At 39.5% G+C, this 14847-nt stretch overlaps 1 protein-coding gene across 2 annotated transcripts in view; it reads left to right on the top strand.

Moving 5' to 3' along the window:
• Nucleotides 1-14847, top strand: part of LOC118361130 (cadherin-7-like) — a 116176-nt gene that overhangs the window by 30442 nt on the left and 70887 nt on the right. For both annotated transcript variants that reach the window (XM_052483126.1, XM_052483125.1), the window contains exons 2-3: nt 925-1219; nt 11008-11127. In XM_052483126.1, coding sequence (XP_052339086.1) covers nt 925-1219; nt 11008-11127 — 415 coding nt within the window. The remainder of the gene's footprint in view (nt 1-924; nt 1220-11007; nt 11128-14847) is intronic.

The raw sequence follows: 14847 nt of genomic DNA, 5'->3' as shown, positions 1-14847 counted from the left end.
GAAGTCCATAGGGTCACTTTTACAGCAGGTATTGAAGAAAGTGTTAAAAAAGCCAAGCATAAAGCTAACAACTGATGTTTTGAGAGAGAGACTACATGCTGCATTTAGTTGACCTGTGACGTTTAGTTGCATGCTTTGTGGGCTGTCAGCTTTGTCTTCCCTGTCCGTGGTATTTACCTGAACACACTACCACGGATGGCTTTCTCAAGATTAAATGTTGAATCTCTACAGCGGTTGACAATTTACCTCAAAATTTCTCCTGACAGCAGGGGATGGTGAATAAACATATGGCCTCCCTATTGGAGTGTCAGGAGGAGCACGCTGAGGCATGCCCATGCAACCAAACCATCATTATGCCCCAGACATGCCATTCATCAACAGCCTGATGCAATCCATGAATAAAATACCGTTGGTTTCCGTTGGCTGAGACTCTATTGGATATATAAAACATACACTAAGCCTGCAGCGATAACCAGGCAGTCATTTGATACACCTATTGACTTGGAAACAAAAATGGATACTGCCAGACGCAGTGAAGTGCTTGAGAAATAACCCTCCTTCAAACGTACCACACTGTAATCCCTGGGCAGCTCTGGGCTTCACATCCTACAGAATTGTGTTGACTCAACGCGACGCTCCTTATTCCTGCCAGAGTGCATTTATATAGCAGACATACAGCCATGCTCAGAGATTTAAGACTTCTGTTCTCCTGTTTTACAAACAATGTGCACTTTGTTCACTTGTTCAAAGAGTTGTTCCTTTTTTTGGCACCATGTTTCTGCACATGAAAACCCACCCTTTAAACTATAAGACAGATGAACATAATGGATTGATCATGAGGGTGAAGTATATAATTGGATATGTTATTATAAGTCACCAATCCTTCTGAATGTCTCTTATCCACTGACTGGTCTCTAATAACAGCTCCACTCAGACGTGGACAAAGGGGATGGCAAGGTGAAATACGTGCTCTCAGGAGAGGGCTCCACCTCCATCTTCACCATCGACGAGAACACAGGAGACATCCACGCCACCAAGCGTCTGGACCGGGAGGAGCAGGCCTATTACACGCTTCAGGCCCAGGCCGTGGACCGGATCACCAACATCCCTGTGGAGCCCAGGTCAGAGTTCCTGGTCAAGGTCCAGGACATCAATGACAATGAGCCCAAGTTCATGGATGGGCACTACATGGCCGGAGTACCGGAGATGTCAGCATTGGGTGAGCCTCTTTCTCTGCAACTCCCTCTTGTTTGTCCTCTGTCCTTGTTTCTGTTGTATGTTGTCGGTCTCCCTCTCTCTCTCTCTCTCTCTCTCTTAATCTCACTCTACCCACCACAATCTTAAATATCCTTAATGTATATCTCTCCCACTCTCATCTCTCTCACTTCGGATATTAATGAACACAGCCTATGCTTCATTATAAACATGAAACTGAATCTGTGGCATTCATTTGTCTGTCACGCGGTGCATGGTATTCATAGACACAATTGTATTAGCAAGTCGTGAGGTAGATAAATGCTGAAGAGGGTCCTTATCCACACACAGAGGTTGTTTCTACAGTGTTAACTGTTGTGGTTTCAAAACACTGTGGTTTTAAAATATCTAATCTGACCCTCTACAAAGTAATTACTGCAACCGGTCAGTTCATTTAGGTGGTTCCATTGTATTGCAGTTTGAATGGTGAAAGCGATTAAATACATGCTTAGACAAACAAAGACACAAAACCCCAATGTAGAGCAATGAATCTAGCGAGTTCAGAGATGGCAGATTATTCAAATCCAATGGGACATGTAATGGAGCACCTCCCGAGGTGTTTTGCCACGGAAACAAATGCGTACCACAAGGCACTTGGGGACACCGTGAGCCAATCCTGTGTGAATGGAAATATTGAATAAGCCTCCATTTCAAATTCATGTGACAATCTGCCAGGAAGAGGAATAACAGGCGCCAAATGCCAAGTGCCAGATAATGTCTTCCAATCTTCAGGGTTAAGTGATATGACAGTCGCAAGCACATACAGGCGCAGTATTCTCACCATGCAGTTCCAGAGACAGGCGAACATTGCATCTACATGTCTTATCTTCCTTAGGCTGATAGGCATAGATGCAAACAAGTAGAGACATTGAGGGACAGTACAATTTGGTGTAAATAAAGTTGAAATAGAGCCTATGCTAGACTTCTACTGGCAGTGGTAAGAGTATTTTCCAGGCCAATGCAGTGTTTTGCTCATAACAGTCATGTCATAGGCTGTGAGATCTCCTTAGTATTAGGCAGCCCTGAGTCAACGGGGGTACAGTACAGGGCTCTGACTTAAGGAAGTAGAGGGCTTGGTGTCTCATGTCCAACGGGGGGGAGTAGTTTTGAGCTCCCAGTTCCACACACACACAGTGAACACAAGCACACCAAGTCACACTCTGGTTTATTTACATCGCAGAGTTTCGCCAATGTCTTCATCTGAAGTGGTTAGGAAAGCATATGAATAATGCATCCCGCTCTTTGTAAATAGCTGCTCAGGGCAATTTACAGTGTAGTAAAATAATGGAGCCGGCCAAGCACCTCGTCCTCCATAACTCCTTTATAGATGGTTTTAAATCATTAATGGGCATAGATCGGCTACCCGTGATGAATGGGTTCAATTTAGGGGAAATCATTCATTTAATTAAAGTAATTAGGCTGCTGTTGCTAGTCCTTACACACAGTAGACCTTATGGCCCAGGGATCTGGGAAGACCTTGTCTTAATCACGCCTCTGGGATGTCAATTAAAAGATGAGGGGCTTGAGGGCAGTTGGCTATGTGACAAGGCACAGGTCCCAGGTCTACATGGCAGACAGAGGTGCCCAAGGAGCAGATGAGGGCTCATTACAAGGCATAGGGAATGTAATGTCAGATCAAGGCTTGCCTAACGTAGAAGGCATAAAACACCTGAAACTAGACCCCCCCCTACACACTGATCTTGATGCACTGTTCAAAGTAAATGTGGAGGAGTTAAGATGGAGTGGTGTCTTAACGTCCAAAAGCAGAAGTTGCGTCACAGGCTCTCCTTCCATTTCCCCTGAAAATCGGAACATCCGGTTGTTGGGTACATGGGTGAGGCTAGATAGAACAAGGCTACCGCCTAATCAAAATGTCATTAGGCTACAGATGAAATAAATTATAATGAACTTCACAGGATGGTGAAAGTGCAAGGTTTTGAGCTTGATGCTCCATTCCCCAAAAAAATTGGGTCTTATTCTGGTGACGTGATGATCGATGCTTGGCTGCCATTTGACAAATTAAAATAAAATAAATTAAAATAAGCCATAATAAACTCATCATTATTTAACTCTTACCCTACGAGGTCCTGTAAGATGCTTTTAAAGGCAAACACGCTCACACAGTTCTGGGTTGCTCATCTACAGAAGGAAGTGGTCTCCTGCCTGACTGAGAAAACAGTAGATACTCTGAACCAATTTGGCACCACATACCTATGCGAGTCAGGGATCTCAACTCTGGCCTACTTAAAAAACAAGTACAGAAACAGACTCAATGCTGAGCATTACCTCCGTGTTGCACTGTCAACCTGAGTCCAGAATATGCTTGTTGAAAACGTCAACCTGTGTGATTTGATCTCATTGTGATTTGATCTCATTTGGGTCCCAGAAAGCGTATTCTATTGCCAACATGGTTAGTAAAGTTATAAAATAGGATCTTAGTGTTTGTCTGAAGTGCCTTTTGAAAGCCTAACATATAGTCCTTCTTGTGCGCATAGAGTCCATTCAAGTGCGTGTTCCACAGCAAATTTTCTTCACAAAAAGACAAACATAGGCTCCTCAAAGATAGTACAGTATGAAGATAGGCAGAAGCTGCTTCTCCAATAGAAATCCCCGATCACACTTGTAGGTGACATTGTCTAGCTAAGCTGTGTAGAAACATGTCATTGAGTCTAACGGTCTTCTCGTGCCAAACTGCACATGTGCAGGCCATCAAATCAAAGACACACATGGGATATAAAGTTGTTTTTGAGTAAAATAAAACATGTCACTTTGTTACTTTGATGAGGTTGGAGTAATAACATGTTCAACTACCTAAGGCATTGCCTCGAATCTAGGTTGTGACTTTAGATTTTGAGAAAATGAACAACTAAGGAAACATGTGTCACTTTTCTCATTGACTTCTCAACCCCCTCCCTGGCCTGTTTGGTCTGTTTCACAAGTATTCCCGGAATTCTGATGATGTTGCCCCGATTTATAATAAATAGCGGTATTTATTATAATCCTCAACGTCTCATCTTTCAGAACACATTGACTCCTCTCAATTTACAGTATTTCCCTCACTCAGACAACAAATATGCAAAAGTTGCCCAATTAGCAGGAGGTATGGGGGCATCTTCTTGTTGCGCAAGGTGCTCAAGTTCATAACAGCTGTCAGTCAAAACCCATACAGCGCTGTGAAGCGGAGAACCGGAGCTGTGACATCATGTATATAGCATGTTACCTACCAAACACTGCATTCCAATGTAGGCCCTTATCAATGCCAAAATCTGACATTTTCAACCTGTATAGGGGATGACAGGTGCTGTGATACGCTTTGGTGGTTAAAGTTAGCTTTAATCCTCAGTATATGTTACGTTATGCATTTATTGTTATCTGTGATCGTTTTGTTTGTCTTGTGTAGTTTCTTAATCATTGTACCTAAACTGTATGTGTAAATGTATATATGTATATACAGGACCCAGCTGTAAAAGAGATATTGGTCTGTCTGTGTTCATTGTTGAAATGAAGGTATAATAAAGTAGAGGCCTCAGAAGTCAATACTTATCTTCTAAGTCTACAAGTTGCAAGCCAAAGCAAAGCAAAACAAAAAGCTTACAGTTTGAACATTGGAATCATGTTTACTTGGAGATGAGTATTCATGGTAGCAGTTGGATCCAGTCTTGTGTCTGTAAAGTTTTGATGAAAACCTGTCTGCCAACCAAATTACACATGCAATATTTATTTTAATTTACTGTCAGATGACAATCGTTCACCCTGAGATGTAGAATTGATTAGTAACCCCTGTTTTGTCTATCTTCACTGGAAATTAATGAAAATATGAGAATTTGATCAATCACACAAATGAAGAAAGACAAATAGTGACAGAAGACAGTAATACATTCTGATGTGAAGTTGTTTATCCGTTTTGGACAGCCACTCTTGAAGGCTAGCTATTCTTATTTGTGACCTTGACAGCTGTAAATATTGATGTAAAATACAGAGTTTTGCAACGAATCTTGGGTATCACTGAAGATATACCACAGAAGACACAAATAGAAATCTGAGAGACCCCTTTTACACATTAGAACCATTATTCAGGGATAACCTCAATCAGTTTTTGTCACGCCCTGACCTTAGAGCTTTTTATGTCTCTATTTTGGTTTGGTCAGGGTGTGATTTGGGTGGGCATTCTATGTTCCTTTTTGTATGTTTTTGTATTTCTTTGTTTTGGCCGGGTATGGTTCTCAATCAGGGACAGCTGTATATCGTTGTCACTGATTGGGAACCATACTTAGGTAGCGTTTTCCAACAGGGTTTTTGTGGGTAGTTACTTTCTGTTTAGTGTTTTCACCTTACAGGACTGTTTCAGGTATTCTCCTGTTTATTTTTGTTATAGTGTAACTAGCATGAACACTTACCACGCTGCGCTTTGGTCTGATGATTCCTCTTCTTCCAACAACGAATATCGTTACAGTTTTATCCTACTGCTACTGTGCAGTGATCAGAGATCGGAATGCACAAAACTCTTTAAGCATTGATTGACCTTGGTTGTTTTAATGTTGTAATATAACCTGCCATGAATATGAGGTGATGATATAATCTTGGGGGTCCACATAGAACTTCTTGCCTTTTTCTATATTGCTGTTAATTCTGGTTTATGATGGAAATAGGGCGGTCTAATCTACAATTTCCATGATCAGTTCATTCTACAAGAGCCCGTAAAATACGGTTCATGCAAGAAAGTGGGCTTATTATAAGGGTGTTTGCTGATAAATCAAATATAACCTGCTTTGTAAGACAGCACTTTCCTTTATGTGCTACAATATGGGCCTCAAATACCGCCAGAACTGCAAGGCTATTAAAGTATTAAAGTGAAATATACAAACATAAAGCAGCCATTCATCTGCAAAGTCTGAGTCCTTGATTCTCACACAAATAATTGAATTTAATATAACATTTTATTCTGGGTGTATTATTCTTTGTAATAAATTCAATACAAAAAAATTGGCATTGGCTCTCCATTGAGGCCAAGTTCTTTTGCATGTCAGAATACTTGCTCAGTACACTTGGTTTTGTAGGTTACAGATAAAACTCTGGTCTCTATCAGTGGCCAGAACATAGTTCACAACAGAACAATAGAGGTAAATGGTGATTACTGGTAGCGGAGATTACTGGACTTTTGTGCTTTGATACTCAGGTGGCATCCCTCTTTCAGGTCCCAGTAAGGAAAAGGCAAACTTCTTTAGGAAATATGGAACATCAACATGCTAACAGTGTTATTACAATCACTTTAAAATCAAATGCATTGTGTTAGTTCTAAGAATGGGTACATGAATTTTCCAACCTTTATTCAAGCATTATTCATAGGTATTTCAATTATAGTCATCACAGTACATTCACATTCACATAAATAGCCATGTACTTTCCTTCACAGTAATATATATGCTGTTTCTAACCAGTTCCTTTCGCAGGTTTCTACAAACAAAAGTTGCACCTTAAATGTAGCAAACTATCCTGATAACAAGTAGCAACCATATGACCTTGTAGAATGGTACACAAAAATAAAGGTGCAAGTTGGAACCAAATAAGGTTCTTGGAAGCAATGCCATAGGGGAGCCATTATACAGTCTCTGAAAATACAAAAATGGGATGATGAGTCTTTGAAGACCCATATATAAATCCCAAACCAGAAATGTCCCTCTAGGACTGGAATTAAATAGACCTGCTGTAGGGTTAAGACTTATTTGCATATGTGACCGACCGTCTCAATTCGGTCTAATGTAGCAATATTTGAAATGGTGGTTTTTACATTGGATAACAGTGCTAAAAAATTGTATATCGTACACTGCAATTGAGGAACAATGGGAAAGTAATTTTGCTTTGTAAACTGATTAACTTGTAACCCCACTTTTGAGAAAATGTCCCTGAAATGTTTTGGTACGTCTACTGGAGAGCTTTTTTTGGTCTACACCAGTTATGTACATATTGTTGTTCTATTCCTTTTGCTTATTTTCTGAATAACTGTAAGATGTAAATATTGTGTCGTTCCTGGAAGCTGTTGCCGTATTGATAACCAAAAGATACCTGTGTTGTCTCCCCTATTTTACCCCAATAATCTGTTTCAAATGTTTAATAAAGCATCATGTATGAACTGTGTAGGTTATCTGCTGGACAAGGCCACTGCTACTACCCCCACCTCCTCCCAATGCCTAACCATTAAGATAGTTTGGCAAGCATGTCTTCAGCATCATTTACACCCTCTTCAGCCTTAGCCCCACCCATCTCTTTTAAGGATTCACATGTGAGGCCATGAGGTAAACACATGCTATATAAAATAAAATCTGTTTACTTGTCACATGCACCAGATAAAAAATTATGTAACTAGGCAAGTCAGTTAAGAACACATTCTTATTTACAATGATGGCCTAGGAACAGTCGGTTAACTGCCTTGTTCATGGGCAGAATGACAGATTTTTAGGCTTGTCAGCTTGGTGATTCAATCTAGAAACCTTTCGGTTACTGGCCCAATGCTCTAACCACTAGGCTACCTGAAATGGATACTTGCATAGTAACAATATCCAAAAACAGAAAGTGTCCAGATAAAAATATTTTTGAATTATTAGATTACCTAACACACTTGTCTAAATTGATGGGTCATGTGAAGGAAATGCTATAACCACCCCCAGCCACATCTAGCGAAGTGGATGGGTCACTACTGTCTAGATATGTACACATGTTCATGAAAAACAATAGATGGCCTTAATCACCCCCAGACACACCTGGCTAATTTGATGGGTCATGTAATAATCCTGCCGAAGTGGAGTCTTTTGTTTAGACACATAGACAGCTAGGTAGCTAGCTAAAGAATGAACCAGCATAATCCCAACTCATACTACTACCAATACAAACATTGTCATAGCTGTAGTATGAATCTGCAGGCAGCTAAAGCTAACAAACTAGGTTAAATGTAAACTATCTAACATTAGGCTATAACTAGCAATGCAAATTGATTTCTGATTTGAATAATAGTACTACACAGATCATACACATAACGTCAGCTAGCGAGCCAGCAAGCTAACTTTCGCTAGCTAACAGTATGTTTTAACCTGCAATAAAAAATGACTTTCTGACAAAATTAAAAATGTATATCTGAAAATGCAGCTAGACTCCTACCTGTATACATGGATGAATGCTTCACGGCAGACTGGAACCATTTAACTCTGTTTTGTTTGTAACCAACTTAAATCTTGTTTGGCCAGCTATGTGGCAAGTCACTCCAGGTGACACATTGACCGTGGCATGTGCAGAAAGTAGCCCATCACTCTTTCCAACTGATCTGTCGATAGCGCCTGCTAAATTCATGACATCAATGTTGTTGAGAAAAGTAGCAAAACTTTTGTTGTTCTTGATGGCTAACGTTATATCTTTCAAAAACGGCATGGTAGAAAGGACTATCAACACATTCGAAACAACTCACATTACACATACACATTACAGACCGATCAAAACTCATCTCCCGGCATGTCCAGCCCAGCCATTATCTCAGCCAATCATGGCTAGTGGGAATGTTCCTGTCTTTTTCCGTGGCTAAACCAATTAGGCTGGTAATCTAACAATTGTATTATGTTATGGATGGAATAAAAGTTTGTTATTAAGGCATATGTAAGTTCACATGTTCCAAAAAATACATTTTGATTAAAAAAAATAAAATCATGTTTATGTTCAAATGCCTCTTCTGTGACATACACCTAGTTACCTTTCACATATTTGCCAGGATGTCATTTTAGTGATTTTTTGTTGTTGTTACCAGTACCACACATGACTGTGTTTGCTAGTGACAGAGACATTAATTCATTTTCAGTCCTTTTGGCCTTTACCAAGGGATCTCCTAAGTGAAAATGTTGTCATTAAATTATTGAAGACAATACTTAGAGCCTGATTTTACCCTAACACAGTGGCCTGAAACTCATAGTTATCAGGTCTGCAAGTCACAGTATGCTGGCTCACAAAGTCCTGTTATGGGGCTACCCAACAATAGGACTCGTTATTCACCTGCAACCTGCATTCAGAATTACTGCCAGGGTTGGGAAGACTAAGATATGAGACTACCTTAAACATTTCAGTAACAGGTGCAATAAATCCAAATAACAGATTGGAATTGTTTAGATACATGTATCATGTATATTATTGATATTTGAGTAGCATAAGATTAATTAATTAAATATTCATGTAAAATGTCACGTCCTAACCATAGAAAGCCTTTATTTTCTATGGTGGAGAAGGTCAGGGCGTGACTGGGGGGGGGGGGTGTTCTAGTTTATTATTTCTATGTTGGCCTGGTATGGTTCCCCAATCAGAGGCAGCTGTCAATCGTTGTCTCTGATTGATCATATTTAGGTAGCCTTTTCCCACCTGTTGTTTGTGGGATCTTGTTTTTGTATTGTTGCTTTTGAGCCCAACAAGGCTGTACGCTCGTTTGTTTGTTTCGCTTTATTGTTTTGTTGCTGGTTCACATTTAAATAAAATATGATGAACCCAAATCATGCTGCGCTTCGTCCACTCCTTATAACGATTGTTACATAAAAACATAAAAACAAGTGTTAATTTAACTCTTGAATCAACACTATAAATATTACACAGAAAAATAAACACTAGTTAACACTGGCCAATTTGATGTGTTCTATGAAAGGGACACATCTACAGGCTTCCATACATTTCAAGAACCTTTCAGAATTCTGATGAACCGTAGATTAGAGCCCTGCAAGGGCATTTTCTATTTTAGGCCAAGACCTACCCATGCCAGTGATGTTCAGGCCCTACCCTACCCAGGCCCAATTGCTTCTGCCTAAGCCCGGCTTTGCCCGAAAACCAAAATCAGAAATAACTTCCTCTTAGTAAATCCATTAGCTTGATCTCTGTCTGTCTGTCACTCACTTCCTGAGTGTTGCTCACTCTACATGGACTCTGCTTGTGGTAAGTCTGTGTCTGTGAGTGTCCATACCAACGACTCCGCTTGGCTGCTCGGCTCAATAACAAGACATGAGAGAGCAGTCAGCTGTTAACTACTTTTCATCTCTCTAAACCCAGACAAAACTCAAGTAACATTATAATGTTCTGTGAAATAATCTCTCCTGTTTTATATTTGACGAGGTTGAAGTACTTCTGACACCATGTTATGATCTTACTCAGATATGACTGTACTGCCCAGCAAAGCATGAGCGAATTGCTCAGCTTCAACCATTTAAGAACCTTAATTTGTTTCAGCGTACAGTACAAACACTGGTAACGGTGTATGGTATCCATAGGTTACAGTGTTGTGCAGCAGCATCCTTGGAAGAAGTCAGAGCACAGTTTATGCTTGAATATTTGGCGCCTGGGAAGATTTAGACAAACATTTGAGTTTGTAAAAATCTGAACTCACTTTAACATGAAATCAAGATGTTAAATGTAATGGGTAAGACATTTCCTCTGAACACAAAAACAAGCACCAAGGATACTGGGCAGAAATGTGTTATTACAGTATGTATTGTTACAAACACATATGCACAAATATATACATATACATATATATATATATATAGAACATCCCTAATTGTAGCCCATATAGAATAAGATGTGATTTTTACTGAATATATAACATTGACATTTGTAAGCTTTGTGGAAATGTTGTCACACATACTGCTGATGTGAGAGCTGTTTGTCTTCAAATAGCTCTGGTGGACAGAAAATGGCTGATGTTGTCTTGATAACTAATTGGATGCTGTCTGTCTACAGGAACAATGGTGGTCCAAGTGGCAGCCACAGATGCAGATGATCCCACATATGGGAACAGTGCCAGGGTGGTCTACAGCATCATCAGCGGACAACCCTACTTCTCAGTGGAACCAAAAACAGGTAGGCTGCTGACTTTTGGGAATAAGAATTGACCATGCAGTCTGGACTGGTCAGACATACTGTATGACTAAACGTTATTAACTAAAAGTCTAAGCCGTTGGTCTAACAAACACCACTGTAGCTTGGCGACCTTCCACCGCAGATGCCGAAGACCGACAGAGGCGGATGCGGTGGATTAAGACACAGCCCATACAAAAACTGATATCTCCATCTTAAGCTGACAGATTTTGATGGGATTTTTAAAATTATGTTTCTTAGATTGATGCACAGGTGCATAAATATACTCCTAAGGATTTTTTATGTATTTAAAAAAGTGCAACACTAACAAACTGCTCAAATGCCTCACATGAAAATGTCAGTTCACATTGTAGCAGAAACACATGGTAGCAGTATGTATGAAAATTGGCCAGTAATACGTAGTGTTATTTTTCAGTGTAACATTTCTAGTGTTGATTCAGGTGTTAAATGAACTCTAAAAATTAAAGCTGCAATATGTAACTTTTTGGGGGCGACCGACCATATTCACATAGAAATGTGTGTTATAGATCTGTCACTCTCATTTGAGCAAGTCTTCGAGGAGGTTATCTGATCTATGCTTCCCTTAAAGTAAATTTTCTTGTCTTTTACTTTCAGTTTTGTACACCAGCTTCAAACAGCTAAAAATACAATATTTTGTAAACAATATTTCATAGCGATGTATATGGTACAATGATTCTCTACACTATACTTGCTTGTTTTGAAATTAAGCAAACTATTACAATTTTTGCAACCTGGAAATGGCTGAGCGATTTCTTCATAATTAATCTTTAAATTAACACTCATTGGTTTGAAAATAACCCGAGTTTTGATGATAATAACCAGAGTTGAGTTTGGGAGTGTTTTACTCTTTTATTTTGCCATCATTATCAGCACATGCTGATCATTATCATATTTCCCAGCATGCTCCACTTTAGGTGGTTGTTTTTTGGAATGTTTCTTTTATATGTGTTTTTGTATGTACATTGATTACTCAATTAATCTTATGCTACACAAAGATAAATAGCATACATTTTTCTAAAATAATCCAATCAGTTAGTTAGATTTATTGCACACATTACTGAAATGGTTGTTCCAGTTTAAATGGTTTAGGTAGTCTCCTTTATTACTGTTCACAATCTTGACAGCCATTCTTAATGCAGGTTGTGGGTGAATGAAAATTCCAGCTGTTCCTAACTCTGCCTGGATTCCAATAGTAATTATGCTTCACTTTGTAATCCATCGTAATGTGACTTGTAGGCCTGATGTGGTCTGTAAACAATGTGCTCCAGGCCATAGTATTATGGTAAAACTAGGTCTCAAAATAAGGCCTAATGAGATATGTAATGTATTGTCATAAAGAGCTACATTTGTATGATAATATTTACATAATAACTCACTAGATGAAGGCTAAATGACTGAACATTTATGACTTCAACAACCATTTCTCTCTGTCACTAACAAATACAGTCATTGGTGGTACAATTCACTCTTAAAGGCAAGGGACACTGGGAAATTATATTGGAGGTGTGGCTTAGTGGGGGCGTGGCTTTCAGTTAGTTGTTTTTGGCCTCCTGTGAAAGTGGAAGTGTTGTACCAGTTTAGGTGGTCTATGCTTCTACATCAGCATTGGTCGCTGTTTGGAGTTTTAGCCTGGGCATCTGCTGATGTAAAAAGGGCTTTATAAATACATTTGATTGATTATGCAGTGTTATTGTAAAACCTGATTGTCTCAAACTATATACACTTCCTAGTGTTAAATAAACTTTATAATGTGTTATTGCATAACACTAAAAGTGTAAAGTCCCTAATACTGACGAAGTGTAACAGCGTCAGCACTAAGCACAATGTTAATTTAACACTGAAAAGTGTGGACCAATATATACTGTGACCCAGTGTTAAATTTAACACTGGCAGTGTTGATTCAATGCGAGAGAATTTTCCATCTACATTCTCTAAACTCAAGAATATATATTTGTTTTTTTTGTTTAATTCACCAAATATAAAGCAATGGAACTGCATAACAATGCTGGGATGTGAAGTAGTTGTTCTGACTGGGGTGCTTTGTTGGAGTTTACAGTTGTTGTCCTCGGCTACAGATAGCTAGTTGGCTCATTAGCCACCGCCTCACTGTGGTGGACGCTAGCCTCATGCAAAGCACTCTGGGAAGAAAAAATACGTTTGGGCGTAGTTCCATTATTTTTGGCTTATCACCATCTTTTTCTTCCTGCAAAACATCCAGGGGAGATCTGCTTACATGCTGAGGTTTTATAAGTCAGACAGGCTTATAGACAATAAGTGAACTCACTGACTTATTAAAAGTTAACTTTTAATAAGTCAAACTGGGTGGGCAAGTAGCATCAAGCCAGTCCCCTGATTCAATACCATATGCTTTCAGGAAGTTCAGACTAGCAGATATTGGAAGATTGATGGAAATTTGACTACCGTAATTGCTTGACTATTATTAAAAAATATGTATTTTGTACATAAATAAGCCACACATGTCTATAAGCCGCAGGTGCCTACCGGTACATTGAAACAAATGAACTTTACACAGCCTTTAAACGAAACATGGCTTGTAACAAAAATACTTGTCATCCAAGCCTCCCACTGAACACGGAGCACCACCTTAAATGCACGTTAGTGGCTGCAAATACTTTGGGCCATCTGCTTTTCTTCCCTCTGAAAGGTTTGTTGCCTTTTTGCACTGAGTCAGTTCCTCACGCTGCTGTTAACAAAGTCTTATAATCGACAGATCGATCGCCTTCAACTTGAAAGCTGCATCATATGCATTTCTCTGTGTCTTTGCCATGATGAGAGTGACAAAATTACTACCGTAATCAGAACGATGGGAAGTTTGAGCGCGCTCGATTTACGTCACATTATGTGACGGTGCTCAGTTTTTTGGCGGCATGAATCTTGTGAAAGCAGCGTCATTGTATAAACCGCAATGTTCAAAGTGTGGGAATAAAGTAGCGGCTTATAGTCCGGAAATTACGGTACTTGAATGCGTCCTCAAAATGATCTTTAACAAAGTTAGCGAGACTACTTCAGCTCCGCAATAAGTCTCAACTGAGAATTTTTGACATCAATACTAATCAGAGAGCCGACATTTGCTTAAGGTGATGTTTAAGCAGCATGTCTACCCCATAAAGCGGTTGTGATTACTGAAGTGGCTACATAGTGTAGAAAGTGCAATGAAGAAAGACTACTCTTCAGGCAGTGTAATAGTACTCTTTCACTTCCTGGAAAGCCAGAACAGACTATGTTTTTGCTGTGGATATTTCTGTGAAAATGTATTTCAAGTGGCACCTTAACTTTAGCATATTTGAACAGAATTTGTATGCACTTTACATGTGCAGACACAACATGGAGGACATACAGTACATACTGCAAAGCTAAATCAAACAAATTGTGTCTGGCACAGGTCACAAGAAAATTGATTTACAATACATTTGTGGCTACCTGTGAAGAAAAGACCAGAGGTGAATGCTGTTTCTATGACTGCAAACTACTAATTAGACTAATTCATTGAAACAAGCTGTGCCTTAGCTTTGACAAAGTGCTCCTGCTGAAATGCACTTCTTGAGCTACACAGTAATACTGCACCACCAGTGATTAAGTGGTTGAGGAATAGTTGTCAGGGAGGTGGACAATGTCAAATGTGACTTGGAGGGTTTGAATCCTGGCTCACTTTGGTCAGGC

Source organism: Oncorhynchus keta, chromosome 28, assembly GCF_023373465.1.
Source record: "Oncorhynchus keta strain PuntledgeMale-10-30-2019 chromosome 28, Oket_V2, whole genome shotgun sequence".
Taxonomy (NCBI): Eukaryota; Metazoa; Chordata; class Actinopteri; order Salmoniformes; family Salmonidae; genus Oncorhynchus; species Oncorhynchus keta.
This window is presented reverse-complemented; position numbering and strand designations above follow the sequence as displayed.